The sequence below is a fragment of the Vulpes vulpes genome, chromosome 14, assembly GCF_048418805.1.
Source record: "Vulpes vulpes isolate BD-2025 chromosome 14, VulVul3, whole genome shotgun sequence".
In the NCBI taxonomy this organism is placed as follows: domain Eukaryota; kingdom Metazoa; phylum Chordata; class Mammalia; order Carnivora; family Canidae; genus Vulpes; species Vulpes vulpes.
Window position 1 is genome coordinate 25,006,255 of NC_132793.1, and position 19,485 is coordinate 25,025,739.

General features: G+C 48.0%; 1 protein-coding gene and 1 long non-coding RNA gene across 2 annotated transcripts in view; one reads left to right on the forward strand and one right to left on the reverse strand.

Annotated features, from left to right (window-relative positions):
* Nucleotides 1-2,706: 2,706 nt before the first annotated feature.
* Nucleotides 2,707-3,579, reverse strand: LOC140595288 (uncharacterized). The gene is made up of 2 exons (XR_011996787.1): nt 3,332-3,579; nt 2,707-3,034 (listed from the first exon to the last, which is right to left on the reverse strand). It is a non-coding gene; the product is annotated as an uncharacterized lncRNA (long non-coding RNA).
* Nucleotides 3,580-3,657: 78 nt separating this feature from the next.
* SNTA1 (syntrophin alpha 1) overlaps nt 3,658-19,485 on the forward strand; it is a 31,734-nt gene continuing 15,906 nt past the window's right edge. The window contains exons 1-2 of the mRNA XM_026009700.2: nt 3,658-4,079; nt 7,894-8,079. Coding sequence (XP_025865485.2) covers nt 3,770-4,079; nt 7,894-8,079 — 496 coding nt within the window. The 5' untranslated portion in view covers nt 3,658-3,769. The remainder of the gene's footprint in view (nt 4,080-7,893; nt 8,080-19,485) is intronic.

A 19,485-nucleotide genomic window follows, 5' to 3' on the forward strand; every position in this document is an offset into this window, starting at 1 on the left:
TTTCTTTCTTTCTTCCTCCCCTATTTCCTCTCTCACTTTCTGTATCTTTCTCTCATATTTACTGAATATCATATATCATATATACATATCATACCCTGTGTGTGTATGTGTTTTAGTTATGTCTTTTCTGTTTTGATACTTATCACTCTAAATTAAAACTATTTGACTGGGCAGCCCAGGTGGCTCAGCGGTTTGGGGCCACCTTCAGCCCACGGTGTGATCCTGGAGACCTGGGATCGAGTCCCATGTCGGGCTCCCTGCGTGGAGCCTGCTTCTCCATCTGCCTGTGTCTCTGCCATTCTCTCTGTCTCATGAATAAAAAAATAAAATCTTTAAAAATAAAATAAAACTATTTGATGCCTGTTTTCCAAGATAATTACAACTCATATTTTTTCAGTGCTTACTATACCCAGGAATTGTGCTAAGCAGTTTATCAGCATTATTTTATTTATTCCTTATAATAATCTAGGGATAGTAATTTCAATATTCTTATTTTATAGATTATTAAATGGAAAGTTATGGGTATTAAAAAAGTCACCTAGGACCACAGAGATAGAAACTGGCATAGTGATATATGTCAGTTATATCTCAATAAAGATGGGGGGAGAAAAGGGCACAGTAAAAATTTGAACGTAGAAAATCAGGATACAACACCAATCTTCTTAACCACTGTGGGATCCTACCTCTCAGTGGGCTGTGTGTCCTGTGAGGTGAGCCACTTATCTTGTTTAGATAAGTCCATGGGTCGCATGGGTGGCTCAGAGGTTGAGCATCTGCCTTCGGCTCAGGACGTGATCCTGGAGTTCTGGGATCAAGTCCCACATCAGGCTCCTTGCATCGGACTCCCTGCATCGGGCTCCCTGTGTAGAGCCTGCTTCTCCTCCCTCTGCCTATGTCTCTGCCTCTCTCTGTGCCTCTCATGAATAAATAAAAATCTTTAAAAAAACCCATCCTACTTGTTTATCTTGTTGGAACCTAGGGCTTGTGTACCTAGCACTGTGACTGGCATATAGGAGATATTCAGTAGGTATTGTTGGGGATACCTGGGTGGCTCAGCGGTTTAGCGCCTGCCTTTGACCCAGGGCGTGATCCTGGAGTTCTAGGATCGAGTCCCACATCGGGCTCTGTGCATGGAGTCTGCTTCTCCCTCTGCCTGTGTCTCTGCCCCTCTCTCTCTCTCTGTGTTTCTCATGAATAATAAAATCTTAAAAGGGAGATATTCAGTAGGTATTGTTGAATGAATGAATGGATTGTAAACTCATCCTTTGCTGCTATGTGGGCCGAAGAAAGGAGAAGTAAGAGTGAATGGGCTTGGTAGTCAGACAGAGCCAGGTTAGAATACAGGTCTGTTCTTATTAGTGCTGTCTCACTTTCCCCATCTATAAAATGGAGATAATATACAGGCTGTGCAGGATGTGTGAGGTTTATTTTTTTATTATTATTTTTTTAATCTTTATTTATTTATGATAGTCACACAGAGAGAGAGAGAGGCAGAGACACAGGCAGAGGGAGAAGCAGGCTCCATGCACTGGGAGCCCGACATGGGATTCGATCCCTGGTCTCCAGGATCACACCCTGGGCCAAAGGCAGGCACTAAACCGCTGCGCCACCCAGGGATCCCCGGATGTGTGAGGTTTAAATGACAATGTCTATAAATTAGCCAGCTCATGTGCCAATGTACAGCAAGTTGAATAAATGGCATCTATGTATTATATATACATGTGTATGTAATACATATGTATTATACATGTGGCCTCAGTGGATTTTCGGTGGTGTAGAACCATTCCCTTATTGTTGGACAGTTGGGCTGGTCTCTAGTTATTTGCAAACATACATTTGCTGTGGACAACTTGTATATGTAACTGTTTTCTTTTTCCTTTTTTTTAAAAAAAATATTTTTATTTATTCATGAGAGACACACACACAGAGACATAGGCAGAGGGAGAAGCAGGCTCCATGTAGGGAGCCTGATGTGGGACTCCATCCTGGATCCCAGGATTACGCCCTGGGCAGAAGGCAGACGCTCAACCGCTGAGCCACCCAAGTATCCTCTTTTTTTTTTTTTTTTTTTTTTCGTTTTCTTTTTCCTTTGGTCATATCTACCTGGAGATGCAGGCAATCTACATAGTGATGTGGCCCTAAGTATCACCTAACACATTACTGCTAGGAGTGGAAGCTAGAGACAGGAGCAGATAGGAAGGCTGGGTGAAGTGTGCAATTTGGTGGGATTTTTCTGTAATGATCCCACCTCACTTCTGTATTTGGCAGCTGTCTGGCAGTGGTTCAGTGCTTAGGCACTGGTGTCAAACAAGCCTAGGTTTGAGACCTTTCCCTGTCCTACTCACGAATGTGTGCTAGAGGCCATTTAGGCCTTCTATATCTAAGTTTTCCCTACTGTATAATGGGAGTGTTGCTAACTACAGTTACTCCTGCAGGCTACTGTAAAGTTGCGATAACACAGGAATATGCTCAGATCTAGGCCTGGCCAATGGTAAGCACTCAATAAATAAATAAAAGGGACTAGGGTGCCTGGGTGGCTCAGTCGGTTGGTTAGGGCTCTGCCTTCCTCTGGGCTCACGATCCTGGGGCTCTGGGATCCAGGCCATATGTTGGACTTCTGCTCACGGGGGAGCCTGCTTCTATTTCTCCCTCTGCTGTTTTCCCCTGCTTGTGCTCTTTCTCCCTGTCAAATAAATAAATACAATCTTAAAAAAATAAAAGCGACTGTATTGATTGCACAGGAGTCGCAGTCTACAACGCATTTGCAAATCGATTTAATCCTGACACAAACACTGTCAGGTAGCGATTCTTGTGATCCCCATTTCATCGATAAGGAAATTGAAGCCTGGAGAAGTGAAGTGATGAGATCAAGGTCGACAAGGAGCTAACAGAGTGAGGCCCCAGGCCCAGAGCCCCACCTTCCAGGCCTCTTTCCTCACACCAGGAGTCCTGGGTTCTTCTCCAGCCAGGTCTCGCAGAGGGCACTGTGGGACTTCAGGCTTTTTTTTTTTTTTTTTTTCTTTTTTCTGTCCGACTGTTAACAGAACAGGTGGTTAATCTCTCAAGCTCCCTTCCGTCGAGGTGGGGACCGCGTCCCTTCCCTCGGGGGGCCCTGAGCCGCCCGCAGCGCGCTCACCCCAGTGGGCGGGACCTGTCGGCGAGAGCAGCCACGCCCACAGGCAGGCCGAAGGCCCGGCCCCGCGTCGGGAAATCAGCCGCTTCCAAAGCCGGCCTGCAAGTGCCTGGGGGCTCCGAGTCTACACTCGCCCCGTCGCTAAGAGCAGCTCCCCGCAGCACCCCCAAAGCCTCGCAACGGGCTCCGCGGTCCTACCGCTTTCTCTCAGGCTCCTACGTGCGCGAGCTCCGGTCCCGGCCCTCGACGGCCTTGCGGAGCGCCGAGTCCCTCCGCGGGATCCTGCTCCGGACACGAGGCCCCGCCCCGCGCGTGGCCGCGGCGCTCCTCACCCTGGACCCCCAGCCCTACGCCCCAGGACCGCAACCCCCGGGCGCGCGGTGCCCCCCGCGTCCTTCAGGTCCCCGCGCCGCCGCGTGCCACGCCGGCTCGCCCGCGCCCCGCGCCCCGCGCCCCGCCCCCCGCCGCCAGCCACACCCCGGCGGCCCCGCCCCAGGCTCCACCCCCGGCCGCCCGGGGTAGGGTGGCGGCTGGCCCAGGCGGGCCCCCGCTGCCCTCTGCCCCGGGCGCTCGGTCGGAGCGGGCCGGGCACTGCGGGGCAGGGCGATCGCGGCGGCGCGGGGGTCCGCGGCGAAGATGGCGTCCGGCCGGCGCTCCCCGCGCACCGGGCTGCTGGAGCTCCGCGCCGGGGCCGGTCCGGGGGCCGGCGGCGAGCGGTGGCGGCGGGTGCTGCTCAGCCTGGCGGAGGACGCCCTGACCGTGAGCCCCGCCGACGGCGAGCTCGGCCCGGAGCCCGGCGCCCCGCGGGAGCCGGAGCCCGCGCAGCTCAACGGCGCCGCCGAGCCCGGCGCGGCGCCCCCGCAGCTGCCCGAGGCGCTGCTGCTCCAGCGGCGCCGCGTGACGGTGCGCAAGGCCGACGCCGGCGGGCTGGGCATCAGCATCAAAGGTGGGCGCGGGGGCGCCGCGGGCACGGGGGGCGCGGGTCTGCGGGGCCGCCGAGCGGCGCACGCGGGACGCGGAGTTGGAAGACGTCGTCTGGGGACGAGGAGGGTGTCTGAGGGGCAGAGGGACCGAGGGGGACACGGGGAGCAGCAAGGTCGGAGGCCTCAGGCACAAGGCACGGCGGAGGGCGGAGGGCGTGGGGGCGCACCAAGGACAGGCGGGTGGCTTCTGTGTGCAAGCACAGAGACGTCAGGGCTTGCGTGGACATCAGGTAGGAGAGGAGCCAGGGGAGCGAGGGATGGAGAGAGGGGACTGAGGCCTGGGAAGCTTCCCTGAGACACCGCCAAGGTGCCAAGGTGGCGGGGAGTGCTAAGGCCTGGAGTTGGGAGCACAGGTTTGGAGACTTGGGGAGAGGCACAGGCTGGGCTCACAGACAGGGGTCCAGGAAGGACCCAGACATCTGAGGACCCACGACCCCATGTATCTAGGTGGAGAGTCCCGGCAACTGGGTTTGAGTTTCCCTGCCTGGCCATCATCACCTTGCGCAGAAATGAGAGTGGGCATAGAGAAATCTCGGCCCCCAATCCTGAGAGCTTTCTTTAGGATGCAGGCAGGTAGTGTTTGAATCCTGGACCTGTGTGCACTTAGACAAGTCACTTCCCATCTCTGGATTTCAGTTTCTTTGCTATATAATGAGGCTAATGATAGAGTTGTAACAATTCCATGAGAACAGGAGTCTGAAATTTGTACTCTGCCAGCACACAGTAGATGCCTAGTTAATTATTGCTGTTAGATGAGAGGAAAAATGGAGTCCAGGAGAGACTGCCAAGGCAACTAACCACTGTGCTTAAAATCCCTGTATACTCACAGCGGCTGGGTTCACCATTCCTACCCATCTGCTTCTCAGGGTGCTGTCTGCCTTGGGAAAGGGTGTTGGCTCTTGAATCACCTTGGATATGCGCTGTTCTCTCCCTGCTGCTGGGTCCTTTCATTGGTGTCTACAGACCCTTTGGCCTGGGTGAGGGGGTGGGGATGGTGGTGACTCAGCTACCACCGTGTGCTGGAATGCTGTGTTCAGTACTTAGGATCTATTTTATCCAGGCAACAAGTGGTAAAAAGTGAGGAGCATAATCTCCATTTAGCAGGGGAAGAAACTGAGACTCAGAAAAGGAAAACAGGGATCCCCGATGGCTCAGCAGTTTGGAGCCTGCCTTCAGCCCAGGGTGTGATCCTGGACTCCCGGGATCAAATCCCACATCAGGCTCCCTGCATGGAGCCTGCTTCTCCCTCTGCCTGTGTCTCTGCCTCTCTTTCGGTGTCTCTCATGAATAAATAAATAAATAAAATCTTAAAAAAAAAGAAAAAGAAAAGGAAAACAATCTTCCTAGGATCACACAGTGAATGATTTGAACCTCAATGATCAGGCCTTAAGAGAGTGCTCAGAGGATTTGGTTCTTCCCCATCGAAGGGCAGATTATCAGGCAGCTGACCAAAGGAATCTAAAAGGGAGAAATGGGGAATGCGGAGAGTGGATACCAGTCTTGCCCCTCAACTCCAGAGTGGAATAGGGTAACAGATCAATCCAGAAATTGGACACTCGATGTGTTAAAGCAGAAAGGAATTACTTTTTTTTATTTTTTTAAAGATTTTATTTATTCATGAGAGACACAGAGAGAGAGACAGACAGAGAGAGAGAGAGAGAGAGAGAGAGAGAGAGAGAGGCAGAGACAGGCAGAGGGAGAAGCAGGCTCCATGAAGGGAGCCCGACGTGGGACTCCATCCTGGGACTCCAGGATCATGCCCTGAGCCAAAGGCAGACACTCAACTGCCGAGCCAAACCCAGGCATCCCAAGCAGAAAGAGAGTTAATATAGAGTTCCATTTTACAGATGGACAAGCTGAGACTTGGAGAGGAGCACAGACTTCCCAAGGTCACATGAAGTTACTCCTTAGCATCATACTGCCCAGTGGGAGTGAAGGTACTTTTAGGAGAGGTCAGGGGAAGTACTAGCTCCATTCAGTTCTTCATGAATAGAGACTGGGCTCTTGTTGCCATGGTGACCTCCCTTCAGGGTCCAGCCTGGCTTGAGGTGGCTTGGGATGATCATAGCTTCAAATTGAACTGAATTTCCTAGTTTCAGGTGGAGGAGAGCAGATATAAATAGAATCCTACTCCTTTCTAGTCTTAGTCCTGTGCCATGCAGTGAGCATACTATTGGGCCTATATGGGGGCCAAGAGAGGCATTCTAGTCCTACCTTTGCCACCATCTTATTGTGTGACCTTGAAATAATGACCTCCTCTCTATAGGCCACTAGATCCTCATCTTCAGCATTCTGGGATGGACCAGTAATATGATATCTGAGGGCCTAATTTACAGTCAACCATAGGGTTAAGAGCCTGGTTTTGGAGCCAGGAGACCTAGGTTAAAATACTGCTTTACTGCCACCAACTAGCTGGATGACCTTGGGCAAGGAGCTTCTCTCTGCATTTTATTTTTCCTGAGAGGAAACTGAGCATGCATGTGTGATTGGGATGTCGTGAAGATGCAGTGAGACAACATTGGAAACGTTTAGCACGATGCTTGGCACTTGGTATGTGAAACTAATGCAAACTATTGTGACTATTTCATGTTTTATTTTTATTTTTAAGATTTTTATTTATTTTAAAGATTTTGTTTATTCATGGGAGATATACACAGAGAGGGGCAGAGACACAGGCAGAGGGAGAAGCAGGGTCCATGCAGGGAGCCCCGTGTGGGACTCGATCCCAAGACTCCAGGATCATGCCCTGGGCTGAAGGCAGGTGCTAAACGCTGAGCCACCCAGGGATCCCCTATTTTATGTTTTAAAAGGATATTCAAGAGCTCAGCCATAAAGTGATTCAGTAAGATGTATTAGGTTTTTTTTGCATCAGAGGTGCAATCTGGATAGGCTTTTGAAATCTAGACTTTAAGGTCTTGGTTTTCAGCTGGGTCTTGGATTGTAAAACTTTCCAATTGTGAAGAGGTCCTTGGGGGGCCATAGCAATAACTGATTTCTATCTTTACTCCAGATTAAGTGGTATCAGTGGGTTCCCCCATTGGGGGGAAAATAACTTAAAATATAAAATATTTAAGAAAAAGCTATCGAAACACTTCTAAGTTACTCAAACACGGGCGAACACCCAAAGCATTTAACCAACGATCCAGTGACCAAACTCCATTAAGAATTTAGAAAATGGAGAGAAAATGAGTGGGAAAAATCAGAGACAGTGACAAAACATGAGAGACTCCTAACTCTGGGAAACAAACAAGGGGTAGTGGAAGGGGGTTGGGTGGGGGGATGGGGTGACTGGGTGATAGGCACTGAGGGGGGTACTTGACAGGATGAGCACTAGGAGTTATACTATATGTTGGCAAATTGATTCCAATAAAAAATATATACATAAAAAAAAGAATTTAGAAAACGAGGGACACTTGGGTGGTTCAGTGGCTGAGTGTCTGCCTTGGGCTCAGGGTGTGACCCTGGGGTTCTGGGATTGAGTCCCGCATTAGGCCCTCCACAGGGAGCCTGCTTCTCCCTCTATGACTCTGCCTCTTTCTGTGTGTTTGTGTCATGAATAAATAAATAAAATAAAATAAAAAAAGAATTTAGAAAATGACTTATTAGTGTTCCAGACTTGTAAGACTCCTTTCTGAGATTCTCTTTACTCTCTCATCCCTGCTTTCCTGGCACTGGGCTGGGCGCCGAGGTAGGCTTTCAGAAATAATTTTGCCTTCGTGGGACTCTTAAGCATTGGAGCATCTGCTTCAGTCTCTTCCTCTTTCTGTGCCCATGCAGGGGGCCGGGAGAACAAGATGCCTATTCTCATTTCCAAGATCTTCAAGGGCCTGGCAGCTGACCAGACTGAGGCCCTCTTCGTGGGAGATGCCATCTTGTCTGTGAATGGGGAGGATCTCTCCTCTGCTACCCATGATGAGGCGGTGCAGGTCTTGAAGAAGACAGGCAAAGAGGTGGTGCTGGAGGGTAAGCACTGGGGACCCTATGGGTGTTCAATTCTCTCCTGCCTCCTCTAGGCCTTAAGTAGCCCCAGTCCAGCAATGGGGACTGAGAGGTGGGCAGGGTTGAAAACAGAAGCAGTACATGGGGACCTGCTTTGACACAGTACAGGGTGGTGGTGGGAGAGCCGGTATAGAGCCAGACAGATCTAGTTTTCATTTTTTCTCCCCCATTCATTAGCTCTGTAGACTTGGACAAGTCATTTTATTTTCCTGAGTTTCAATTTCTTCATCTATAAAACAGGGATGTGGGGGCACCTGGGTGGCTCAGTCGGTTAAGTGTCTGCCTTTGGCTCGGGTCATGATCCCAAGGTCCTGAGATCGAGTCCTGCATTGAGCTCTGCTTAGCAGGGAGCCTGCTTCTCCCTCTCCCTCTGCCTGCCACTTCCCATGCTCTCTGAGTCTCTCTTTCTCTGTCAAATAAATAAAGTATTTAAAATAAACAAACAAACAAACAAACAAAAAAACCCCAAACAAAACAAAAACCAGGGATGTAACTTCTATCTTGTTGGGTTGTGTGTTCAGGACAAAAGGTACATGGCAGGATCTGCCACTCAGTGAGTGAATCAGGGAAGGAGAGGGACAGAGACTGGGGAAGGAGCAGCTAATATTCTCTCTTGAGGAAACTGGAGAGCTCCTAGCTCCAGGGACCCTGAAACCCTGAGACCCATCCTCCTGTGGGAGAAGACTTGACCTTTATGTTGCAGAACATCAGATCCTTCCAGCAAGGATCAGAGAAGAGTTTCGATGGGGGGCTTTGTGGTTCTCCTCTACTATGCTCACACTGTGTGGTCTTGGACAATACCTTTATCTTCTCGGGGCCTTGGTTTCCCCATCGATTGTGATAGCCTCTTGCTGTGGCTGTCCCGCATCTGCCTTTTGCTATCTCTCTCAGGAGGTTTCTGCTTTGCTCAGCCCTTTCTTCAAACTCCCGTCAATTCCGGAAGCTGTGGGGGCCCGAGGAATGTGTGTTTGGCTCTAGGCCCAGAACAGGCACAGGGAGATGGCGGGGGCTGATGGAGAATGCCATGGCTAGTGTAACTGCTAAGCTGAGCCCCAGGCCTAGATCCTGATAGATTGCCTTTGTTTCCCCAAACAGGTCTCCAAGAGGCCATGGAAACAAACAGGCTTTGGGTGATCTTTGGTGTGTTGTGGCCCTGACCTCAGTTCTCTCTTGGTTTTGTTTTATTTTTTACATTTTTGTGTATCTCTAAGTAACACTGGTGCATTTTTAAAATATATACTTTAAAAAAAAGTCAACTCTGTGGTATTGGTCCTTGAAGCTTAAGTATAACAGTCATATTTTAACAGCAAAGTTAAATAACAAGATCACTGAGAGATGATATGGATATAAAAGACTCCCCCCCCCCCCCCCATGCCTCATTACTTTGATATTTATAGCTGGTAATGCAGTTGAAACTCATCAAAATGTTGTATTTTGGTTGACTTGAGAAGATCTTTTAGTTTATGCTGTTTGAAAGTTTAACCTGTAGATGGTAAGATTTCTACTGTAGACACAATTCTAATGCACACTGAGATCCCCCTCATCTTCTCGTCTTTAGGTTGAGAATGTCTATCTGGGTTCTCAGCATGGGTCACTCTGAGAAGATAGCGTCTCTGAGTGTTGAAAGCTTGAGGCTTCTGGTTTCAGGAGCTAATACCCAAGCCTTCTGTATCATTCTTGTACTCCATTCTTTCCTTACTAAGTCAAGAAACATTTATAGACACCTACTATGTACCTGGTGTGCAGAGCACGGGGTCAGAAGCTAAATCAGACCCAGGCCTTCTCCTGAAAGAGCTCATTATCTGGTAGAGGAGAGTCTTGTTCATACAAACTCTTTAAAAATCAGTTTCTAAAATCTGTCTGCTCTGTGATGAATCTCTAGCCTTGGGTAAGTCCCTTGCCTTCTCTGGCCCTCAGTCTCCCTATAGGTTGGGATTAGACCAGAGTAGAGATGACCACTAGCTTTCATTTTGAGTGTCATCTTCCCTGGTGGCTACCAGGAGACATGTATTTGGAAGGATTGGGAAGTCTTATCTGAGCTCAGCAGGAAGGAGCTGGAAGTGATTAGCAATGTCTATCATGGATACAGTAAGGACGAGAAGTAACATGTACCATTCCAAGTTGAAGGTCTTTAGCTGTTACATTTTCTGAGACTTTTTCCAGGATAAGATCTTTCCTTGGCAAACTTTGCCCCAGGCCTCCAGCTGGAGCCTGGCCTCTCTCTTACCCAAAATAAGATGTGGCACATAGTAGGCACTCAGTACACATTAGTAACTACCCTCCTGCCCCATCACATTTATTTAGAATTGGTATTATTTCCTCTTGAAATGTTTGGTAGCATTCTCCAAGGAAGCCATCTTTATAGAAAGGCTTTTAACTGCAATTTTAGTGTTGTTAATAGAGTGATTTTGATGATCTATTTTTTCTTGAATGAGCTTTGTTGGTTTATGTCTTTTTAAGAATTTGTCCATTTCATCTAAGTTGTCAAACTTATTGGCATAAAGTTGTGTAGTTTTCCCATATTATTCCTCCCTTTTGGGTGAGAGTGCTCTCTGCTTTCTTTTTCCTCCTCCCTTTATACTGCTCTACTCAGTGGGGTTTTTTTCTTAAAGATTTTATTTATTTATTTATGAGAGACACAGAAAGAGAGGCAGAGACATAGGCAGAGGGAGAAGCAGGCTCCTCGCGTGGAGCCTGATACAGGACTCAGTCCTAGGATCCTGGGATCACGATCTGAGCCAAAGGCAGATGCTCAACCACTAGCCACCCAGGTGCTCCTCTGCTCAGTGTTTTTTTTTTTTTTTAAGATTTTATTTATTTATTCATGAGAATACACAGAGAGGAGAGAGAGAGGCAGAGACACAGGCAGAGGGAGAAGCAGGCTCCATGCAGGGAGCCTGATGTGGGGGACTCGATCCTGGGTCTCCAGGATCACGCCCTGAGCTGTAGGCAGCGCTAAACCGCTGAGCCACCGGGGCTGCCCCTGCTCAGTGGTTTGGAGGGGAATCTCAGTCTAGTGTGTGTGTGTGTGTGTGTGTGTGTGTGTGTGTGTGTGGTGGTGGTTGGGGGGGCAGCTGAGCAAAACTGCCAGATTACAGATGTATCATAGGTCCTGAGATGGAGTCTGTCCAGGGATCAGAGGAGGCAGTGGTTACTTCTCTCTGGATAGTCAGGAAAGAATTTCTGGAGATGGGGATGTTGGCACTTTATGAACAATAAGCAGATGTGGGTGTGGGGAGCAGAAGGGCATTCCAGGCAGGGTTGCTGTGTGAGCAAGACCTCAGGGGGATGAAATGACTTGACTTACCTAGGGACCTGCCTGGGAATTAGTTAGTGTTATCTGAGCTGAAGGTGTGAGGAAGGGAGTGGAGAAAAAGGAAAGCCCTCAGAGCCTTGAATGCCAGGCTAAAGGCATTTGGACTTCCTCTGGAGGGAAACAGAGGGCCATTAAAGGGGATTCAGCAGGAGCAGCAAATAGGCAGATCTGGGTTTTAGTGGCATCAGCCTGGTTCGGAGGGAGGCAGAAACAGAATGGCAGCGTGGAACCTGGGACTGTGAACAGGAAGATGATGGTGGTTTAACCTAAGCAGACTTGGATAGGAGGAAGAGTCTGGAGGTCGTGGCCTTCTTGCTAGTTTTTTCCAGCTTTTTCTTAGTTGAAGTCTCTTTTGAGTTGCTCTCCTAGTTCAGCAGGCTTGTGGAAGGATAATTCCACCCAAGACAGCAAAGGGTTTAGGGGGAAGGCATTGGGATCAAGAGTCTTTGAATTGCAGGGGTGACCTGAGAAGCCTGGAGGATATGAGGGAGCTAGGATGCTGGGATGTGATTGGTCCTTGAGATTTGGGGGAGCTTGTGGAGAAGGTAAGGGTCTGGCAGCTTCACCAGTCTGGACTCAGGGCTCCTGAGACACTCTCTGGGCCTAGGTTTTGCCTTGGATCCCAATTACTAGCCACATTGTTCAAAATTCCCCACCCCCAACCTACTCCTAATCCCTCCTCCATGGGACCATGGAAAGATGGCCTGTCTTTTGGATATGAACCTGGCAGGGCAGCTAGGCATCTTTCCTGAGGGCTGGGGCTTAATGGGGTACAGAGCCCCCGCAGAGCATCCTAGAAAGACAGATGTTACTAGCAAACTCTGGGTGCCAACCCTATACTTCCCTGACCTAAAACAGGAGTTCATTTGGGCTTCGGTAACCCTAGCCCGCCTTCTAGACCTTGCCTCTGGTAGGTCAGGGGTTTGCACAAATGTTTTCAGCTTGTTCTCAGCCACAGGGCTGTGTTTGTGATCAGAGTCTGGGCCCAAGCTGGCAGCCAACACGCCTCTGTCTGCTGCTTAGAGAGGCCCATTGTGTGCACAGACCTGGAGCCAGGGCTAGCCTGGGCCTTTGGAGACCAGGCCTGGGAGAAAAGGGAGAGACAGCCAAATGCTGTCTGCCCTCACTACCCTCATTGTGGCTGGCAAGACAGGGACAGAAGTGAGCCTGAGATACATTTGAAAAAAATGCTAAAAGACAGGAGTACCTGGCTGGCTCAGATGGTAGAGCATGCCACTCTTCTTTGTTTGTTTGTTTTTATTTATTTTATTTTTTTGTTTTTTATTTTTTATTTTTTTAAAGATTTATTTATTTGAGAGAGGGGGAAAGAGAGTGAGAGAGGTAGAGACGGAGAGTGTGTGAGTGGGGACAGGGGCCGAAGGAGAGAGAGAGTCTTTTTTTTTTTTTTTTTAAAGATTTTGTTTATTTTTTCATGAGAGACACACAGAGACACAGACAGGAGAAACAGGCTCCATGCAAGGAGCCCAATATGGGACTCGATCCCAGAACCCTGGGATCATGCCCTGAGCTGAAGGCGGACACTCAACCACTGAGCCACCGAGGCGTCCTGAGAGTCTCTCTCTCTCTTTTTTTTTTTTTTTAAATTTATTTATGATAGTCACACACAGAGAGGGAGAGAGAGGCAGAGACACAGGCAGAGGGAGAAGCAGGCTCCATGCACCGGGAGCCCGAAATGGGATTCGATCCGGGATCTCCAGGATTGCCCCTTGGGCCAAAGGCAGGCGCTAAACCGCTGCGCCACCCAGGGATCCCCTGAGAGAGAGTCTTAAGTAGACTCCATACTGAGTGTGGAGTCCGACACAGGACTTGATCCCATAAACCTGAGATCATGACCTGAGCCAAAAATCAAGAGTCTGACGCTTGACTGACTGAGCCACCCAGATACCCATGCGTGTGACTCTTGATCTCGAGGTTGTGAGTTCGAGCCCTGCATTGGGTGTAGAGATTACTTTAAAAATAAAATCTTGGGCAGCCCCGGTGGTGCAGCGGTTTAGCGCCGCCTGCAGCCCAGGGCGTGATCCTGGAGACCCTGGATCGAGTCCCACATCAGGCTCCCTGCATGGAGCCTGCTTCTCCTTCTGCCTGTGTCTCTGCTTCTCTCTCTCTCTCTACATCTCTATGAATAAATAAATAAAATCTTAAAAAAAAAATAAAAGGGGCAGCCCTGATGGCGCAGTGGTTTAGCACCACCTGCAGCCTGGGGTGTGTGATCCTGGAGACCCGGGATCCAGTCCCACATCAGGCTCCCTGCATGGAGCCTGCTTCTCCCTCTGCCTCTCTCTCTCTGTGTCTATGAATAAATAAATAAAATATATTTTTAAAATTATTTATTTATTTATTTATGATAGTCACACAGAGAGAGAGAGAGAGAGAGAGAGAGAGAGAGAGGCAGAGACACAGGCAGAGGGAGAAGCAGGCTCCATGCACCGGGAGCCCAACGTGGGACTCTATCCTGGGTCCCCAGGATCGTGCCCTGGGCCAAAGGCAGGCGCCAAACTGCTGCGCCACCCAGGGATCCCAATAAATAAAATCTTTAAAAAAATAAATAAAAATAAAAATAAAATCTTAAAAAAATACTAAAGGATAGTAAAAACTAAAGTCAGTTTCAATACTTTGTACAAAGTAGGGAAGGTACATCCTACATAAAGATCAAACTTTTATTTAAAAAAATTTTTTTTAATATATATATATTTTTTGACAGAGAGCACAAGCAGGGGGAGCAGCAGGCAGAGGGAGAGGGAAAAGCAGGCTCTCTGCTGAGCAGGGACCCTGATGCAGGATTGACTGAGCCACCCAGGTACCTCAAGATCAAGCTTTTAGAAGATAACAAGCATAGAATAGCATGCCTATAAGTATTCATGATAAAAGACAGTATAGAGTGGGGCAGACAGAGCTGGGTAGCTCAGTCAGTTGAGTGTCTGACTCTTGGTTTCAGCTCAGGTCACAATCTCAGGGTCCTGGGATTGAGCTCTGTATCAGGTTCTGCGCTCAGTGGTCTACTTGTGGATTCTCTCTCTTCCTCTCCCTCTGCCCCTCTCCCCTGCTCATGCTCTCTCCCTCTGTCTCTCAAATAAATAATAAAATCTTAAAAAAAAAAAAGGTAGTAAGTATAGAGTGATAAGAATTGCCATAATCCCTGTTTTATAGACAAGGTAACCAAGGTTTATTGAGAAGAAATAATTTTCTTCAGGTCATATGGCTGATAAATGGACAGAATTCAAACTGAGGTCTGTTTGGTTACAGAGACCACTATTACTTCAGCTTTGGGTAGTACCTACCTTGCATGGTTATTTGCGAGATTTTTTTTTTTTAAGGTTTTATTTATTTATTCATGAGAGTCGGATAGAGAGAGAGAGAGAGAGAGGCAGAGACACAGGCAGAGGAAGAAGCAAGCTCCATGCAGGGAGCCTGATATGGGACTCAATCCCGGGACTCCAGGATCACGCCCTGGGCTGAAGGCAGGTGCTTAACCGTTGAGCCACCCAGGGATCCCCTATTTGCGAGATTAAAAAATAAAACACACCAAGGCAGTGCTCATTGAGCAGGTACTCAATTACTTAGTTGGTTTGCTCTTTTTAAGGATGGGACAGTGCATTTGAAATGCCTGGCACAATTTCTTTCATGTGTCATCATTCATGAGTATCAGCCTCTCTCGTCCTTACGTCAGCAGCAGGTGGTCAGTTTTGTTTCCTCCAGCGAACTCAAAGGTCTTTCAGGGCAAAACTCTTGTGCATCTCAGAGGCCTACCCCTGGCTCTGACCCCAGAAGAACACATTAGCTCTTGGTCAGTAGGGATTGATCCCCGGGGTACATCTCTCGCCCTTTCTACTTCACCTTGGCCTTGTCAATTGCGGTTGACTTTCCTAAATACTTAGGATGGGCTCAAGGCTCAAGCTGGGCTTGACTAAGTCTGGAGAGTATCTGTTATGAGTCCTTGGAACTCCTGCTGGCTCCTCCCCTGGGAGATGGGCACTGCTAGATGTCCTGCCCAAAATTTGGCTTGATGTATCACTGTTGTCAAAAGAGGGATATAAGTAATGGATGCAGCTAATATGAAGGCACCGGGCTTGGCTTAGCCAAGTGATGCTGTGCCTCTGAGGCATCTGAGGGACTTCTGACCTGGGAACCAAGTCAAGAATGGAGCCTCCAGCCACTCCTCCCATGGCCACAAAGACCTGTTCTTTTTAATCATTGTTCTCAGGGAAACACTTATTTGGCTACACAAACACACACACACACACACACACACACACACATACACATGCATACATGGCTTTGGGCCATGTGACTCCCTATAGATAAAGCCTGGCTTAATCTAGGCCTGGCCTGTTCCCTGGATTGTGATGAAAATGCCTGTGGGGCTCTGGAGACAGGTTCTGGCCTCAATTAGCTGTGTGACCCTGGCTGTTGATGGTGGTGGAAATAATGACGATAATGATCATGATGGTACTGTCTGCCGTTTATTGAGGACCTATAATGTGCTAGGTACTGTGCCAAGTGCCTTCCATATGTTTTCTCACCGAATCCTCAAAAGTGCATCTATGGGGACACCTGGGTGGCTTAGCAGTTTAGCATCTGTCTTTGGCTCAGGGTGTGATCCTGGGGTCTGGGATTGAGTCCTGCATTGAGTCCTCTCTGTGTGTGTTTCTCATGAATAAATAAATAAATACATCTTAAAAAAATAGTTACGATGCATTGCAAGGCATGTCACCCCTGTCAGACTATTTATTCAATGTATTTAGCTATTATGTAAGGACACGATCCTTCTCATTGAATTGTTGTAGTTAAGTGAAGATATGTTTGTGAGAGTCAAGTTTGGTGCTTGGTCTTTGGTGGGCTCTCAGTAAGCGTGACTTTCTCCCAGTACTAAGGTCCTGGAGCCCTTTGCTTATCAAGGTGATGAGAGCTTCATCTCTGGATCCTCTCTTATATGGTTTGGAATATATATATGTTTATATATATACACACATATGTATATTTTAACAATTTTTATTTAAATTCAGTTTAAAAAAATAAATTCAGTTTAGTTGACATATGTGTATTATTAGTTTCAGAGGTACAGTTTAGTGATTCATCAGTTGCAACACCCTTGTGGGGGCAGCCCCGGTGGCTCAGCGGTTAAGTGCTGCCTTCGTCCCAGGGTGTGATCCTGGAGATCTGGGATCGAGCCCTACACCGGGCTCTCTGCATTGGAGCCTGCTTCTCCCTCTGCCTGTGTCTCTGCCTCTCTCTCTCTCTGTATCTCTCATGAATAAATAAATAAAATCTAAAAACAAAACTAAAAAACAACTCATGTGATGGTATATTTTTGAAAGTAAAGTAGATTTTTAAAAAAATGTAAAAAGTAATATACACTTCAAAAAAACCCCAGGAGAATGTAAAGCAATTATCATCTTCTTCTTCTTTTTTTTTTTTTTTTTTTACATTTTATTTATTGATGAGAGAGAGAGAGCGTGAGCACATGAGTGGGGGAGGGAAGGGCAGAGGGAGAAGCAGACCCCCTGCTAAACAGGGAGACAGATGCAGGACTTGATCCCAGGACCCTGGGATCATGCCCTGAGCCAAAGGCAGATGCTCAACCGCTGAGCCACCCAGGCATCCCAGGGAGCTCACATTTTGTATTCAGCAGCCCCTACCCATGGACATTCAAGCCTGAGTTAAAGTCAGACACTTAACTGACTGAGCCACCCAGGCACCCCAGTTATCTTCTTAAAGAGATAACTACAGTTGATATTTTCACAGTTTCAGAAAGTTTCTGTATTATTTGTTTTTATCATTTAACAAGTTGAGGACATATTTCCAATATGGACAATACTTGGACAGGACAATACTTGTAGTTCTGTCTCATTCTTTTTAATGGTTGCCTATTATCCCATTATTGGGATTCATATATTCATTTAACAAGTATTTACTAAACCCTTGCTCTGTGCCACGACTCGATGTAGGCACCAGGGATATAGCCATGAGTAAGATAGAATGGTCTGCCAGTTAGGAAGCTCACATGTTTTTAAAAAAAGATTTTATTTATTTATTCATGAGAGACAGAGAAGAGAGAGAGGCAGAGACATAGGCAGAGGGAGAAGCAGGCTCCATGCAGGGAGCCCGACATGGGACTCAATTCTGGGTCTCCAGGATCACACCCTGGGCTAAAGGCAGCGCCAAACCGCTGAGCCACCTGGGCTGCCCGAAGCTCACATTTTGTATTCAGCAGCCCCTACTCGTGGACATTCAAGTTGTTCTTAGTCTGTTGCACCAGAGACAATGGTGCTGTGAAAACCTTGGTTCACCTGTGAGCATTTATCTGAAGAAGGGTTCCTACAAAGGGTGTTAGGTCAAAAGGCTCACATGGCTTTAGGATCTTAAGAGATGGCGTCGCCTATACTGCACAGGTGTGATAAAGTGAGGTTGTTATGCCAGGACCTTAAAGATGGGCAACCTGGGCCTAAATTTTCACCATACTATACTCAGAGCTGGTGTGCATCGGTGCCCACCATAGGGGCAAGGAAAATGAGGCTCAGAGAGACCTTGGGATTTGCCAAGGCCAGATAGCAGGTGAGAGGGCCTAGACTGAAATCTATCACTGCTTCCTGTGCCTGTCTCCTTAAGCAGTCCTACTAAGAACAGCAACAGAAATAATAACCACACTGCAGTTTACTGAAGACTTAGTCTATGCTAGGCAGGGCAAAGTGCTTTACAGATATTGAGTCTCAGTACCCTGAGAAATGGATATATTTTACTCTCATTATAAAGATGAAGAAATTGGAACGTCTGGGTGGCTCAATCAGTTAAACAGTCAATTCTTGATTTTGGCTCAGGTCATGATCTCAGGGTCGTGGGATCGAGGATCGAGTCCTGTGTTAGGCTCCATATGCTGAGCACAGAGTCTGCTTGAGATTTTCTCTGTCTCCTCTCCCTCTGTCCCTCCCCAGTCTCCCTGCTCACATGCAATCTCTCTCTCTAATAGAATAAAATAAAATAAAATAAAATAAAATAAAATAAAATCTTTAAAAATGAAGTAGAAGGTCACAGAAGTCATGTCACTTGTCCAAGGTCACAGAGCAAAGAAGTTAAACCCAAACCTGTCTCACTCCAGAGCCCACATTCAGTGTTTTCTCTCCAGGCTGAGAAGCCCTCGGCCTATGTTCGTTCATTTAACAAATTTCATACCTACTGATAACCTGGTACTATATGTGAGGTACTATACTAGATTCTGAGATACCCTAGTGAATAAGAAAACAGGTCCCTGCTCTCATGGAGCTGACATTTTGGCTGGAGGAGAGGCTATAGCCTAGTAAACAAGTGGATAGACCTTGTAATTTTGGGCAGGGGAAAGTAAGTGACCACCCACTGAACAGACAAGGAACAGTTTGAGCTTGGAGGACAAGCTTCATTCAAGATTCAAACTTAGGACGTTCAGCTACAAACATTTATTGAGCACTGGGATGAGTACTGGGGATACTGTGTTGAGCCAAAGCAGATGTATCCCCTTCTCTCTGCAGCACATGTGTTCCCTCCTAAGTGTACTGGGCCGGGTAAATGGTCCTACCCTGTTTCAGTTCCTTGTATTTCTGGTGGAATCTATTTCCTGGATCCTTGCAGCCAGGGCTGGGTCCTGTCTCTTCTTGGCCGAACTGGAGGGGATCTGGAGCCTCTGGAAGGGGCAGGGTATCCTGTGTTTGTGTGTCTTAGCTTCCCTGTGGAGGAAGGGCCCATATGTCTCTGCTTCACTAGGCTCCTGGGTCAGGGGCTTGGCTGGGGAGGGTGTGGATAACCAGCTGGGCTTATCTTTGGAGTCTCAAGAATGCTGACCACAGGGCCATCAGCTCTCAGGCCACTGCCTTTGGATAGCCCCACCCTGCCTGGTCAGGTGACTCAGACAGAAATCAGAGCAGGGAGGAGGCCTCAGAGCTGGGCTATTTATGGCCACGCTCTGGGGCCCCCTGGCCTCCACCCACACTCTGGGACAAGCCAATTGGTTTGTGAAACCCAAGCCCTGTTTTGGGCACCAGCTGGTGTGCTGTCCATTTATAGTA